We start from the raw sequence: 14130 nt of genomic DNA, 5'->3' as shown, positions 1-14130 counted from the left end.
GCAACAGTCCAGAGAGAGATATGACCATTAATCAACCAATCAATCACACCATCAACCATTCAATCAGTCAATGAATCAATGCATCAACAGAATGACGCATAAATTACATCAGAGGGAAGGAGAAGACAATTAAAGAACAAAAGTATGATTGATAAAACGGACAATAAAAGGCCAACTAGATTTGTAAGAGACAGACACTTACAGTAGGAAACAGGAGTAGGACCCCTGTTGGTTGGTCCAGACACTTACAGTAGAGAGCAGGAGTAGGACCCCTGTTGGTTGGTCCAGACACTTACAGTAGAGAGCAGGAGAAGGACCCCGGTTGGTTGGTCCAGACACTTACAGTAGAGAGCAGGAGTAGGACCCCTGTTGGTTGGTCCAGACACTTACAGTAGAGAGCAGGAGTAGGACCCCTGTTGGTTGGTCCAGACACTTACAGTAGGAAACAGGAGTAGGACCCCTGTTGGTTGGTCCAGACACTTACAGTAGAGAGCAGGAGTAGGACCCCTGTTGGTTGGTCCAGACACTTACAGTAGAGAGCAGGAGTAGGACCCCTGTTGGTTGGTCCAGACACTTACAGTAGAGAGCAGGAGTAGGACCCCTGTTGGTTGGTCCAGACACTTACAGTAGAGAGCAGGAGTAGGACCCCTGTTGGTTGGTCCAGACACTTACAGTAGAGAGCAGGAGTAGGACCCCTGTTGGTTGGTCCAGACACTTACAGTAGTAAACAGGAGTAGGACCCCTGTTGGTTGGTCCAGACACTTACAGTAGTAAACAGGAGTAGGACCCCGGTTGGTTGGTCCAGACACTTACAGTAGGAAACAGGAGTAGGACCCCTGTTGGTTGGTCCAGACACTTACAGTAGTGAGCAGGAGAAGGACCCCGGTTGGTTGGTCCAGACACTTACAGTAGGAAACAGGAGTAGGACCCCTGTTGGTTGGTCCAGACACTTACAGTAGTGAGCAGGAGAAGGACCCCGGTTGGTTGGTCCAGACACTTACAGTAGGAAACAGGAGTAGGACCCCTGTTGGTTGGTCCAGACACTTACAGTAGTGAGCAGGAGAAGGACCCCGGTTGGTTGGTCCAGACACTTACAGTAGAGAGCAGAAGTAGGACCCCTGTTGGTTGGTCCAGACACTTACAGTAGTAAACAGGAGTAGGACCCCGGTTGGTTGGTCCAGACACTTACAGTAGTAAACAGGAGAAGGACCCCTGTTGGTTGGTCCAGACACTTACAGTAGTAAACAGGAGTAAGACCCCTGTTGGTTGGTCCAGACACTTACAGTAGTGAGCAGGAGAAGGACCCCTGTTGGTTGGTCCAGACACTTACAGTAGTAAACAGGAGTAGGACCCCGGTTGGTTGGTCCAGACACTTACAGTAGTAAACAGGAGAAGGACCCCTGTTGGTTGGTCCAGACACTTACAGTAGTAAACAGGAGTAAGACCCCTGTTGGTTGGTCCAGACACTTACAGTAGTGAGCAGGAGAAGGACCCCTGTTGGTTGGTCCAGACACTTACAGTAGTAAACAGGAGTAGGACCCCTGTTGGTTGGTCCAGACACTTACAGTAGAGAGCAGGAGTAGGACCCCTGTTGGTTGGTCCAGACACTTACAGTAGTAAACAGGAGAAGGACCCCTGTTGGTTGGTCCAGACACTTACAGTAGAGAGCAGGAGTAGGACCCCTGTTGGTTGGTCCAGACACTTACAGTAGGAAACAGGAGTAGGACCCCTGTTGGTTGGTCCAGACACTTACAGTAGTAAACAGGAGTAGGACCCCTGTTGGTTGGTCCAGACACTTACAGTAGAGAGCAGGAGTAGGACCCCTGTTGGTTGGTCCAGACCCTCAGGATGATGAGAGTGTCTTCAGACCTCCACACAGCAGGCTCCTGGAGCTCCCCAGGCCCAGAGTGGTTTCTCCATGCCAGGGTCAGGTTCCCCTCCCTGTGCCCTGCCTTGGTGGTCCGCAGTGGGCACTGGAGCACTGCCATCTCTCCCTCCCGGACATGAACAGACGTATGGCCTCCTCTGACCAGCTCTGTGGGAAGAACATCCAAGATAGACCGTCTCAGTGGAGGACGGAGGGCACCTTATTCCCTATATAGTGCACTACTTCTGACCAGGGTCCATGGCACCCTATTCCCTATACAGTGTACTACTTCTGACCAGGGTCCATGGCACCCTATTCCCTATATATAGTGCACTACTTTAGATCAGGGCTCTCCGTTGGGCTATGGTCAAGAGTAGTGCACTATGTAGGGTAGCCTAAATGTACTGTACAAATATTTTATGCGGTACAAATAAACATTTTACACCAACATTAAAATTGTTATGGGGTGCTCAATAGTACAAAAATTAGCGATGAAAGGTTTGTTTTATGAATAGTCTTTTTGGTTGGTTATCAGCAGTTTCTAGAGCAGGATACTCATCATGTGTTACTTATAAAACATGTTGTGACCTGCTCATTCTAACAGACCTTTGGTTGCAGAGAGGACGAGGAACATAAACAGTGGGGTCATCTTCACCATGTTCTTAATTCACACAGACAAACACACAAACACACACAGAGAGAGAAAGTCAGTTGGGGAAAAGCCCTCTGAACAGCAAGTCATAAAAAATATATGGAAAAAAATGACAGCAGAGAAACTTAAGAGAACTTTTCATGAAAGTGAAATATAAACAGGTACTACCAGATCAGTATAATAGTATTGTTATAGCAAGCTGCATGACTATAGATAGAATAAGAATAACCTACAATACAACAACATTCAGTAAAGGAATTAATAACTTACTCAGCTGTGAGTGTGGAGGTAAATTCCAAGATTATATTGTGTATTTTCGCAGACCATTAACAGAAACTTAGGTAATGCTTTCTGTTCTCGGCTACTTCCCTTTAAACTTTATAATAGCAGTTTCGTTCTCGGTATGAACTGGAATTTCGATATTAATATATTATATTTCACATGACTCCTCCTATAATCTATAGTCAAATTGACCGAGTGAATAAAGCTATTGACTCAGTTTAGTGGCCTAGTTGTATGCTGCCCACTGATGAAGACTTAGCCTACTGACCAGAAGATGTCAAAGTGAAACTTAGTGATTCTAGTGCCATTGCAGGTGCTATATGCAGACTTAACAATGCGTTACATAATGCTTGTGGTTTCCCAGAAATCCTGGTGTATCTAGGATATTGGCGCCACCTTCTTTCTGTGTGTGAGAAGAGCAGACCGCGACACTAGCTAGGTGTACGTCCAATTGTCGACATTTTCATGATAATATTGAAAAAATCCGCAACAAGAAAATATGTGCACTTCCTCACCAGTGGTGTTTCCACTAAACTGACTTGTTAGGATAAAAATCAGCATGTGATGACGTAGTGCACACAAAATGTTGTTTTTCCTTCAAATTTGCAGGTACCGAATAAAATCTAGAGTTCCGTGTGTTTGCATCGCATTTTCAACTCTACCAATAGTTTCGACAAAAACTGTTGCATAAAATAGCAAATGTGCCTACTCCGTTCTTGCCACATGCGCTCTAGTCAACAGTTCGCAGATAACGTGCGGGTAGGCTGTGCAGGTAGGCTAGTGAGTCTACATGAGATAATTATGATTAAGACAGAGTATTGTTATTTGTCAAAGAGCATCGATCATCATGTTTTGTTAGACTTCAGTGCAGTTTTGGACATTATCATCATAATCTGCAGCTGAAAAAGTGTATTTGTTATGGTTTAACATCCCCTGCTATATCGTGGATTGAGTTACCTTTAATTAGCGTAATAAAGAAAATCCCCATAAAAATCCGTCATTTTTAAACTAGAGATACTGAATGAAAATGACCCCACCAGTGGTGTTTCCACCAACATGACTTGTGGATGAAAATCTGTGCGTTTTCATGTATCTAATAAAAATCTAAAGTTCAATGTGTTTCCATCCCATTTTCAACTCAACATATAGACTGGAGTTAAATAGCATTCAGTATGTGCATACTCTGGTCTTGGCCCGTGCGCTCTCGCCAACAGCTCGGGCTGGCTGGGCGGGTAGGCTACATGATGACATTGTTGTGGATAAAAGCAAGAATATTTGTATTTGTCAAACGGAAGCCAAACTGAATCAGACCCTGTGAAATGAATCATAACTTATTTAATCTGTAGCCTAATAAACTGCATGCTCTACTACGTCATAATGGGAGTACAACACAAGTCATGGTTGACACCATTTACTTTGATATGATGATTATTATATCAATATTTGCTCATAAAAGCGTTTCCGTAACATTTCTCGCATTATTAATTTTACTGACAGAAAAAGATCCCACCTTGTCTAGCATTTCTGTTTTGTGGACATTTGGAAAGTTTACAAAAAAAATCTGTTTCCATCAGGTCTGTAATTGTTTTAATGTAGTCTACTTAATTCTCGTAAAAATGTGGATGGAAACCTGGTTAGTGATAATAAACTAATACACTTGATGACCAAAAGTATGTGGACACCTGCTCATTCCAAAATCATGGGCATTAATATGGAGTTGGTTCCCCCTTTGCTGCTATAACCTCCACTCTAATGGGAAGGCTTTCCACTAGATGTTGGAACATTGCTGCGGGGACTTGCTTCCATTCAGCCACAAGAGCATTACTGAGGACGGGCACTGGTGTTGGGTGATTAGGACTGGCTCACAGTCGGCATTCCAATTCATCTCAAAGGTGGTCAATGGGGTTGAGGTCAGGGCTCTGTGCAGGCCAGTCAAGTTCGTCCACATACTTTTGTATATATAGTGTACATCAATGGTGCTACCTGAAATCCATTGTCTGTGAAAGTAGGCTATAGCAGTCTGTGAAGGTAGGCTATAGCAGTCTGTGAAAGTAGGCTATAGCAGTCTGTGAGCAGAATATTATTATTGTTATATTATCACCCTAGCGTTAAGCAGAGATATACAGGCATAAATAATGACTCATCAAGTTATAGGGAGGCATTCTGGACACATTTATTGTTGCTCATTGGAACGTCATAATGATGATGATGCCTTTTCGATCGCTGGACTCAATGGAGTTGGAACGTGGTCACCTCTCCGAAGCTGGACGGGTTCCGCCGGAGGTTGGGCGTGTTGCGCCGAAACCCAAACCGCCCGTTGTAGCCTATCAGCGGCTTGATGTCCGACATGAGACCACTGTGGTTGCTCACCTGCTCTCGGGAGTGACCTGTCCGGTGCACAGACAAGATAGCCTATACCAGTGACTCTGAGCAATGATGGTGATGATGTAAAACCTGTATAGATTATGAATCCCATGTAGACCTACTGATGTAAAACCTGTATAGATTATGAATCCCATGTAGACCTACTGATGTAAAACCTGTATAGATTATGAATCCCATGTAGACCTACTGATGTAAAACCTGTATAGATTATGAATCCCATGTAGACCTACTGATGTAAAAGCTGTATAGATTATGAATCCCATGTAGACCTACTGATGTAAAACCTGTATAGATTATGAATCCCATGTAGACCTACTGATGTAAAACCTGTATAGATTATGAATCCCATGTAGGCCTACTGATGTAAAACCTGTATAGATTATGAATCCCATGTAGGCCTATTGATGTTAAACCTGTATAGATTATGAATCCCATGTAGACCTATTGATGTAAAACCTGTATAGATTATGAATCCCATGTAGACCTACTGATGTAAAACCTGTATAGATTATGAATCCCATGTAGACCTACTGATGTAAAACCTGTATAGATTATGAATCCCATGTAGACCTACTGATGTAAAACCTGTATAGATTATGAATCCCATGTAGGCCTATTGATGTTAAACCTGTATAGATTATGAATCCCATGTAGACCTACTGATGTAAAACCTGTATAGATTATGAATCCCATGTAGACCTACTGATGTAAAACCTGTATAGATTATGAATCCCATGTAGACCTACTGATGTAAAACCTGTATAGATTATGAATCCCATGTAGACCTACTGATGTAAAACCTGTATAGATTATGAATCCCATGTAGACCTACTGATGTAAAACCTGTATAGATTATGAATCCCATGTAGGCCTATTGATGTAAAACCTGTATAGATTATGAATCCCATGTAGACCTACTGCTAAATAAAAGTACATTGATTTATTGAATATAATAGAAGAGCATGTCAGCAGGGTAAAGAATAGTTTCTTCAGAATATAACTGTAGCCTATTCTTCAGTCTCCTCCAACTGTTTGTCACTTCACATAGCCTATAGGCCTATCTCCCCCATCCTTATTTCGATAGGTCAAAGCAATGGCTTGCATTGATTATATCCCCCTGGTGGCCAGAAAAGCCACAACCTGTATAAAAAGTAGCTGTGGATAAGTCTGCTAAATGACCAAAATATACAATGTAAATGTAAACTTATTTCTCTGATTCTGTGGACCTAATTTGATGTCAAACGGGACATATTATGAATCCCATTTAATGCAAATAAAAATAATAATAGAATAGAACAGCCAATAGAATAGAACAGTTTATATAATAGAATAGAATATCATAGAATATAATAGAATAGTCTACCTGCTCCGGAAGTGTTCCTCAGGTCTAGGGACTTTTGGGCCGCGGCGCTCTTCAGTTCCTTGTTCTCGGTCTTCTGCGGGACCCTCTGCACCGACGGGGTGGTCTTCTGTGGGACCCTCTGCACCGACGGGGTGGTCTTCTGCGGGACCCTCTGCACCGACGGGGTGGTCTTCTGCGGGACCCTCTGCACGGACGGGATGGTCGTGTAGCGCGCAGCGTGGGGGTCATTGCGTGCGTCGTACCCGGGGAGCACCGACCAGAGCCGGGGGCGCATGTGTTCATACCCGAGCGCAACCGAACTGACAGCGATGCAGTCGAGCACGAACTTCTGCTCGCGCTTCTCAGGCCCGGAGTGATTCATTTTAGGCAATGCAACTCTGAAATTACGAAATATATCAAATTAGTCGACATTCAATATATACAAATTAGGCACAGAGCCTTTTAAAATGAGACTTGGCTACTAAAATAAAAATATTTAAAAAGCGGGTCAGATTCGGGCCTAACTGTGCAGTGTGTGTTATTATACTTATGACCCAAATTCCAAAAATGTATGGAGGGACACGAATAGCCAAAAACACTCACATGAACAATCACAGCAAAAGCACGTAAAATCAACACTCACTCCCCGGTCAGTTGTGCACCTGCCAATGTGCTCGTTTACACTTTACTTCAAAAGCCTGCTGAATGACGCAAATGTACGTCTTTATTACGTTTCAGCAGATATAGCTGGGGGCAGTGAAAATTGCTTCACAAGAGGGTTGCCAATGCGCAATTGCTCATCTACCATTCTTGATTAAATCGGTCTCAGAAATACAGTGACAATTTTCATGACATGAGCTATCTGGATTCAACTCGGAAGGGATCCTTAAAGTCATTATACAGGCCTATTTGCTTTTAGAAGACATGCTAAAGTTAAAATAAACGGAGTTTCTAATCTGCAGGGCTAAACTTTGGCCCCAGCGCCTGTCGCTGCGGGGGGTGCAAGTGGCTATTGTGACGTCGCTCGTAGCAACAAGGTCAGTGTTGGAGTTGCGCGCCCGGGTGCATTTCCCATCGAGATTTATCACCCGAGGAGATGCACTGTAATGGGCTATCGGCGGGGGAGAATCTGGAAGTCGGGAGAGAATCTGGAAATCGGTGAATTGAGCCGAATCTGGAAGTCCGTGGATTGAGTTGAAACAACTCTGGGTTTCTTTTCTTTTTTTAAAGATCTTTTGCTCTAATTGTCATGATGACCGACTTGCTGTCCGTGGTGTCGGAGGCGGAGAGGAAGTCCTTTCCAACCCTCTCTCAGCTCTCAGAAAACGGTCAGGACAGGACACACTTTCTAGCCTATTTTATTGTACAGTAGAAAAGATATAGCCCACCTTGCCGCATCGTAAAAACACATAGGCTATGCGCATTTGTTTGAAAACTTTGCACAATTTAGAATCAAGGTGTGCATGTCATTTTTTAAAGCATTTAGCTATATAAGCAATTTTTATTTTCTGAAAATTGTTCTGAAAATCTTCCCCTTTATTTCAGACATTGACAGCATTTGGTCGAACGTGTCATCTTTCGTGGAGCGACAGATGACCTTGCAAAGGGTGAGAGCACTTTAGAAAGTCGATATTGCCATAGTCAGTGGTCAGTCAGTTCAGCTGAACCGAGGGTATAGCAAAGGAGGATGTTTTTAGGAGGTTGAAGCTCATTTATTCCATTTCTACACAATAACTCTAAAATGCTATTGGATGAAGAGAAAAATCAAACAAAATGACATCAGGCATTAATTATCACCGTGTGTAGGCTACAATCAGTAGTGGAAAAAGTACCCAATTGTCATACTTGAGTAAAAGTAAAGATACCTTAATAGAAAATGACTCAAGTAAAAGTGAAAGTCACCCAGTAAAAGTCTAAAAGTATTTGCTTTTAAATATACTTAAGTATCAAAAGTAAATGTAATTGCAAAAATAAACTTAAGTTTCAAAAGTCAAAGCATAAATCATTATCCATTCCTTATATTAAGCAAACCAGATGCCACCATTATCTTGTTTGATTGTTTTCACGGACAGACAGAGGCAAACTCCAAACCTCAGATATCATTTACAAACGAAGCATTTGTGTTTAGTGAGTTCGCCAGATCAGAGGCAGTAGGGATGACCAGGGATGTTCTCTGTTTAGAGAGTCCACCAGATCAGAGGCAGTAGGGAGGACCAGGGATGTTCTCTGTTTAGAGAGTCAACCAGATCAGAGGCAGTAGGGAGGACCAGGGATGTTCTCTGTTTAGAGAGTCCACCAGATCAGAGGCAGTAGGGATGACCAGGGATGTTCTCTGTTTAGAGAGTCCACCAGATCAGAGGCAGTAGGGAGGACCAGGGATGTTCTCTGTTTAGAGAGTCCACCAGATCAGAGGCAGTAGGGAGGACCAGGGATGTTCTCTGTTTAGAGAGTCCACCAGATCAGAGGCAGTAGGGAGGACCAGGGATGTTCTCTGTTTAGAGAGTCCACCAGATCAGAGGCAGTAGGGATGACCAGGGATGTTCTGTTGATAACTGTGTGAATTGGAGAAAAAAAATCTGTCCTGGTGAGCATTCGAAATGTAACGAGTACTTTTGGTTGTCCAGGGAAAATGTATGGAGTAAAAAGTACATTATCTTCTTTGGGAATGCAGTGGACTAAAAGTAAAAGTTGTCAAAAATATAAATAGAAAAGTAAAGTACAGCTACCCCAAAAAACGACTTAAGTTGTATTTTAAAGTATTTTTATTTAAGTACTTTACACCACTGGCTACAATGTTAACCACTACTCAACCTCGTCATAAATGGACTCATTTACTTGTGGAACGGTACATACAGTGAACATGAAATAGATGCATAATACATGCTATCAAGTCACAACAAGGCCCGACATCAAACGCTGACATCAGTGTGAAACGATCTGGCCTTAATGGCCATGTACTCTTATGATCTCCATCCGGCACAGCCAGAAGAGGACTGGCCACCCCTCAGAGCCTGGTTCCTCTCTAGGTTTCTTCCTAGGTTCCTGCCTTTCCAGAGAGTTTTTCCTAGCCACCTTGCTTCTACATCTGCATTGCTTGCTGTTTGGGGTTTTAGGCTGGGTTTCTGTACAGCACTTTCTGACAACTGCTGATGTAAAAAGGGCTTTTGATTGCTTGAGTAACCGATGCATAAAACAGCTGACTGCGAATGCAAATGATGCCAGATAAATCCTACACATGCATTGAAATAAAAGGCATAGCCTACGTCAGACTTACTTAGGCCTACAATCGACAAGGACGCATGAAGACAAACAAACTCGACTAAAGAATGACGAATATCACGAAATACAAAAGGGAAATCTACTTTTGAAAGGGCGCTAAAGCCACGCCCGTGATTCAGCACCTCTGAATGGACAGCGCCTCGGTGCAGGAATAGTGGAGCTCCGTGACGCGGTGCTGAATGGATAGTGCCTCTGTCTAGTAGTCAGCTACTGTAACGGCAGCCTTCCTCCTCTTCGTCTGAAGAGGAGGTGTAGCAGGGATCGGACCAAGATGCAGCGTAGTTTGAAGAACTATGGTCAGAACGTGACAGCTACAGGGCATTCGGAAAGCATTTAGACACCTTCCCCTTTTACACATTTTGTTACGTTACAGCCTTTATCTAAAATGGATTTAAAAAAAAAAATGTTTTGTTGATATTTTCACAAATTAATACAAATAAAAAACAGAAATACCTTACCTACATAAGTATTCAGACCCTTTGCTATGAGACTTGAAATTGAGCTCAGGTGCATCCTGTTTCGATTGATCATCCTTGAAATGTTTCTACAACTTTATTGGAGTCCACCTGTGATAAATTTCATTGATTAGACATGATTTGGAAAGGCACACACCTGTCTATATAAGGTCCCACAGTTGACAGTGCATGTCAGAGCAAAAAACAAGCCATGAGATTGAAGGAATTGTCCATAGAGCTCCGAGACAGAATTGTGTTGAGGCACAGATCTGCGGAAGGGTACCAAATCATTTCTGCAGCATTGAAGGTCCCCAAGATCACTGGTCGCCCAGCCAAACTGAGCAATCGGGGGAGAAGGGCCTTGGTCAGGGAGGTGACCAAGAACCCGATGGTCACTTTGACAGAGCTCCAGTTCCTCTGTGGAGATGGGAGAACCTTCCAGAAGGACAACCATCTCTGCAGCACTCCACCAATCTGGCCTTTATGGTAGAGTGGCCAGATGAAAGCCACTCCTCAGTAAAAGGCACATGGCAGCCTGCTTGGAGTTTGCCAAAAGGCACCTAAAGGAATACTCAGACCATGAGAAACAAGATTCTCTGGTCTGATGAAACCAAGATACAACTCTTTGGCCTGAATGCCAAGCATCACGTCTGGAGGATGCCTGGCACCATCCCTACAGTGAAGCATGGTGGTGGCAGCATCATGCTGTGGGTATGTTTTTCAGCGGCAGGGACTGTTAGACTAGTCAGGATCGAGGGAAAGATGAAAGGAGCAAGTACAGAAAGAACCTTGATGAAAACCTGCTCCAGAGTGCTCAGGACCTCAGACTGGGGCGAAGATTCACCTTCCAACAGGACAACGACCCTAAGCACACAGCCAAGAGAATGCAGGAGTGGCTTCGGGACAAGTGTCTGAATGTCCTTGAGTGGCCCAGCCAGAGCCCGGACTTGAACCCGATCGAACATCTCTGGAGAGACCTGAAAATAGTTGTCCAGCGATGCTTCCCATCCAACCTGACAGCGCTTGAGAGGATCTGCAGAGAAGAATGGGAGAAACTCCCCAAATACAGGTGGGCCAAGCTTGTAGTGTCATACCCAGGAAGGCTCGAGGCTGTAATCGCTGCCAAAGGTGCTTCAACAAAGTACTGAGTAAAGGGTCTGAATATTTATGTAAATTTAATATTTCAGTTGTATTATTTAAACCTGTTTTTGCTTTGTCATTATGGGGTATTTTGTGTACATTTTAGAATAAGGCTGTAACGTAACATAATGTGAAATAAGTCAAGGGGTCTTTATACCTTCTGAATGCACTGTATATAATTATTTAGTTTGTGGCCAGTTAGAGATGTTTTGGGCACAGTTAGGTGTCCTACAATGCGTGTATGGAAATCATAACTGGTACGCAGATCTTTAGAAATGGTAGGATGAATTGTAAATTGGCACTCCACATGAAAAAGGTTGCAGACGCCCCTGCTATAGGCTGTATGAAGCCAACCTTGTCGAACGGCTCGTAAGCCTACAGTGTACCATGCCAGTTCATTTGTGCATTTCCTTTCATCGCCATGGAAGGGAAACATTCTGCAAATATTGAAGCATTGTATCAACAAACGATGTGGCTCCGAGAATATTGATTGCAACATTTCCCTGGTGAACTATTATGTTACCTACGCAGGTGGATTATCTGTGTGATTATTATATATTGTTATATTCCACACTATAGCTAAATAACTTAGCAATGTTTAATGACGTTTTGCCAGCAGATAGATCTGTAAAAAAATCTAATTTTAACTGAGGAAGATGGACAAGCAAGATTGATAGTGAGAGATGGAAATGCATGGTTGTTTATTTCAAAGGCAGGTAGGCTACAGGTAGGGATCAGGTAGGCTACAGGTAGGGATCAGGTAGGCTACAGGTAGGGATCAGGTAGACTACAGGTAGGGATCAGGTAGGGATCAGGTAGGCTACAGGTAGGGATCAGGTAGGCTACAGGTAGGGATCAGGTAGGCTACAGGTATGGATCAGGTAGACTACAGGTAGAGATCAGGTAGACTACAGGTAGAGATCAGGTAGACTACAGGTAGAGATCAGGTAGGATACAGGTAGGGTTCAGGTAGGATATAGGTAGGGATCAGGTAGGCTACAGGTAGGGATCAGGTAGGATACAGGTATGGATCAGGTAGGATACAGGTAGGGATCAGGTAGGATACAGGTAGGGATCAGGTAGGGATCAGGTAGGCTACAGGTAGAGATCAGGTAGACTACAGGTAGGGATCAGGTAGACTACAGGTAGGGTTCAGGTAGACTACAGGTAGGGATCAGGTAGACTACAGGTATGGATCAGGTAGGATATAGGTAGGGATCAGGTAGGCTACAGGTAGGGATCAGGTAGACTACAGGTAGGGATCAGGTAGGCTACAGGTAGGGATCAGGTAGGCTACAGGTAGGGATCAGGTAGGCTACAGGTAGGGATCAGGTAGGATATAGGTAGGGATCAGGTAGGCTACAGGTAGGGATCAGGTAGGCTACAGGTATGGATCAGGTAGGCTACAGGTAGGGATCAGGTAGGCTACAGGTAGGGATCAGGTAGGCTACAGGTAGGGATCAGGTAGACTACAGGTAGAGATCAGGTAGACTACAGGTAGAGATCAGGTAGGCTACAGGTAGACTACAGGTAGGGATCAGGTAGACTACAGGTAGGGATCAGGTAGGCTACAGGTAGGGATCAGGTAGACTACAGGTAGAGATCAGGTAGACTACAGGTAGAGATCAGGTAGGCTACAGGTAGACTACAGGTAGGGATCAGGTAGGTTACAGGTAGGGATCAGGTAGACTACAGGTAGAGATCAGGTAGGTTACAGGTAGACTACAGGTAGGGATCAGGTAGGCTACAGGTAGGGATCAGGTAGGCTACAGGTAGGGATCAGGTAGGCTACAGGTAGGGATCAGGTAGGATATAGGTAGGGATCAGGTAGGATATAGGTAGGGATCAGGTAGGCTACAGGTATGGATCAGGTAGACTACAGGTAGGGATCAGGTAGAGTACAGGTAGAGATCAGGTAGACTACAGGTAGAGATCAGGTAGGCTACAGGTAGACTACAGGTAGGGATCAGGCAGGATACAGGTAGGGATGCAGGCAGAGGATGATGACGAAGTAGGGCCTACAGCAAGAAGTTATGTCAATTATCATTCTGTCACAGCATGACAATGTACATTTGTTATTGTCTACAATTATTATTGTCTTTGAAGCCAAAAACAGGACATGTATTTTGGGGAAATGCTGTAAACAGCACGTTGTTCAGTTGTGTTTATGTTCATATCAATACATGAAAGAGTTGTGTTTATGTTCATATCAATACATGACAGAGTTGTGTTTATGTTCATACCAATACATGACAGCAGAATTGCATTAGCCTACGGGGCAAATTAATACAAATATCAATTAGGCCTACAGCTATCACAGCCTATATTTTAATAGCAATAAAATAGCTTTTTATTTCGAACGGTCACCAAAAACGAGGGCTCCCTCACCTCTCAATTCCCAATTCAATCAACCCCTGGCTATCAGATTACAACAAGGTTTACGAGGCAGAATCAACCCCTGGCTATCAGATTACAACAAGGTTTACAAGGCAGAATCAACCCCTGGCTATCAGATTACAACAAGCTTTACGAGGCAGAATCAACCCCTGGCTATCAGATTACAACAAGGTTTACAAGGCAGAATCAACCCCTGGCTATCAGATTACAACAAGGTTTACAAGGCAGAATCAACCCCTGGCTATCAGATTACAACAAGGTTTACAAGGCAGAATCAACCCCTGGCTATCAGATTACAATAAGGTTTACAAGGCAGAATCAACCCCTGGCT

At 43.7% G+C, this 14130-nt stretch overlaps 2 protein-coding genes and 1 long non-coding RNA gene across 3 annotated transcripts in view; 1 reads left to right on the top strand and 2 right to left on the bottom strand.

Annotated features, from left to right (window-relative positions):
• Nucleotides 1-1806: 1806 nt before the first annotated feature.
• LOC120050528 lies at nucleotides 1807-3058 on the bottom strand. Its single transcript, XR_005477206.1, has 3 exons — nucleotides 2790-3058; nucleotides 2474-2528; nucleotides 1807-2035 (listed from the first exon to the last, which is right to left on the bottom strand). It is a non-coding gene; the product is annotated as an uncharacterized LOC120050528 (long non-coding RNA).
• Nucleotides 3059-5030: 1972 nt separating this feature from the next.
• Nucleotides 5031-7178, bottom strand: LOC120050527 (uncharacterized protein C17orf98-like). The gene is made up of 3 exons (XM_038997115.1): nucleotides 7132-7178; nucleotides 6550-6926; nucleotides 5031-5188 (listed from the first exon to the last, which is right to left on the bottom strand). The coding sequence occupies exons 2-3, from the start codon at nucleotides 6908-6910 to the stop codon at nucleotides 5031-5033; spliced, it is 519 nt and encodes a 172-aa protein (XP_038853043.1). The 5' UTR covers nucleotides 6911-6926; nucleotides 7132-7178.
• Nucleotides 7179-13389: 6211 nt separating this feature from the next.
• Nucleotides 13390-14130, top strand: part of LOC120050838 (coiled-coil domain-containing protein 81-like) — a 28376-nt gene continuing 27635 nt past the window's right edge. The window contains exon 1 of the mRNA XM_038997367.1: nucleotides 13390-13413. Coding sequence (XP_038853295.1) covers nucleotides 13390-13413 — 24 coding nt within the window. The remainder of the gene's footprint in view (nucleotides 13414-14130) is intronic.

Source organism: Salvelinus namaycush, chromosome 7, assembly GCF_016432855.1.
Source record: "Salvelinus namaycush isolate Seneca chromosome 7, SaNama_1.0, whole genome shotgun sequence".
NCBI classification, from domain to species: domain Eukaryota; kingdom Metazoa; phylum Chordata; class Actinopteri; order Salmoniformes; family Salmonidae; genus Salvelinus; species Salvelinus namaycush.
The sequence above is the reverse complement of the archived record's forward strand: the minus strand, read 5'-3'. Positions and strand labels throughout refer to the sequence as shown.

Excerpts from the sequence above, each read along its gene's own strand:
- LOC120050527 (XM_038997115.1), bottom strand. The coding sequence starts at position 6,910 with ATGAATCACTCCGGGCCTGAGAAGCGCGAGCAGAAGTTCGTGCTCGAC. Across the intron at positions 5,189-6,549 it reads GAGGAACACTTCCGGAGCAG|GTCACTCCCGAGAGCAGGTG; the intron begins GTAGACTATTCT and ends TGCACCGGACAG.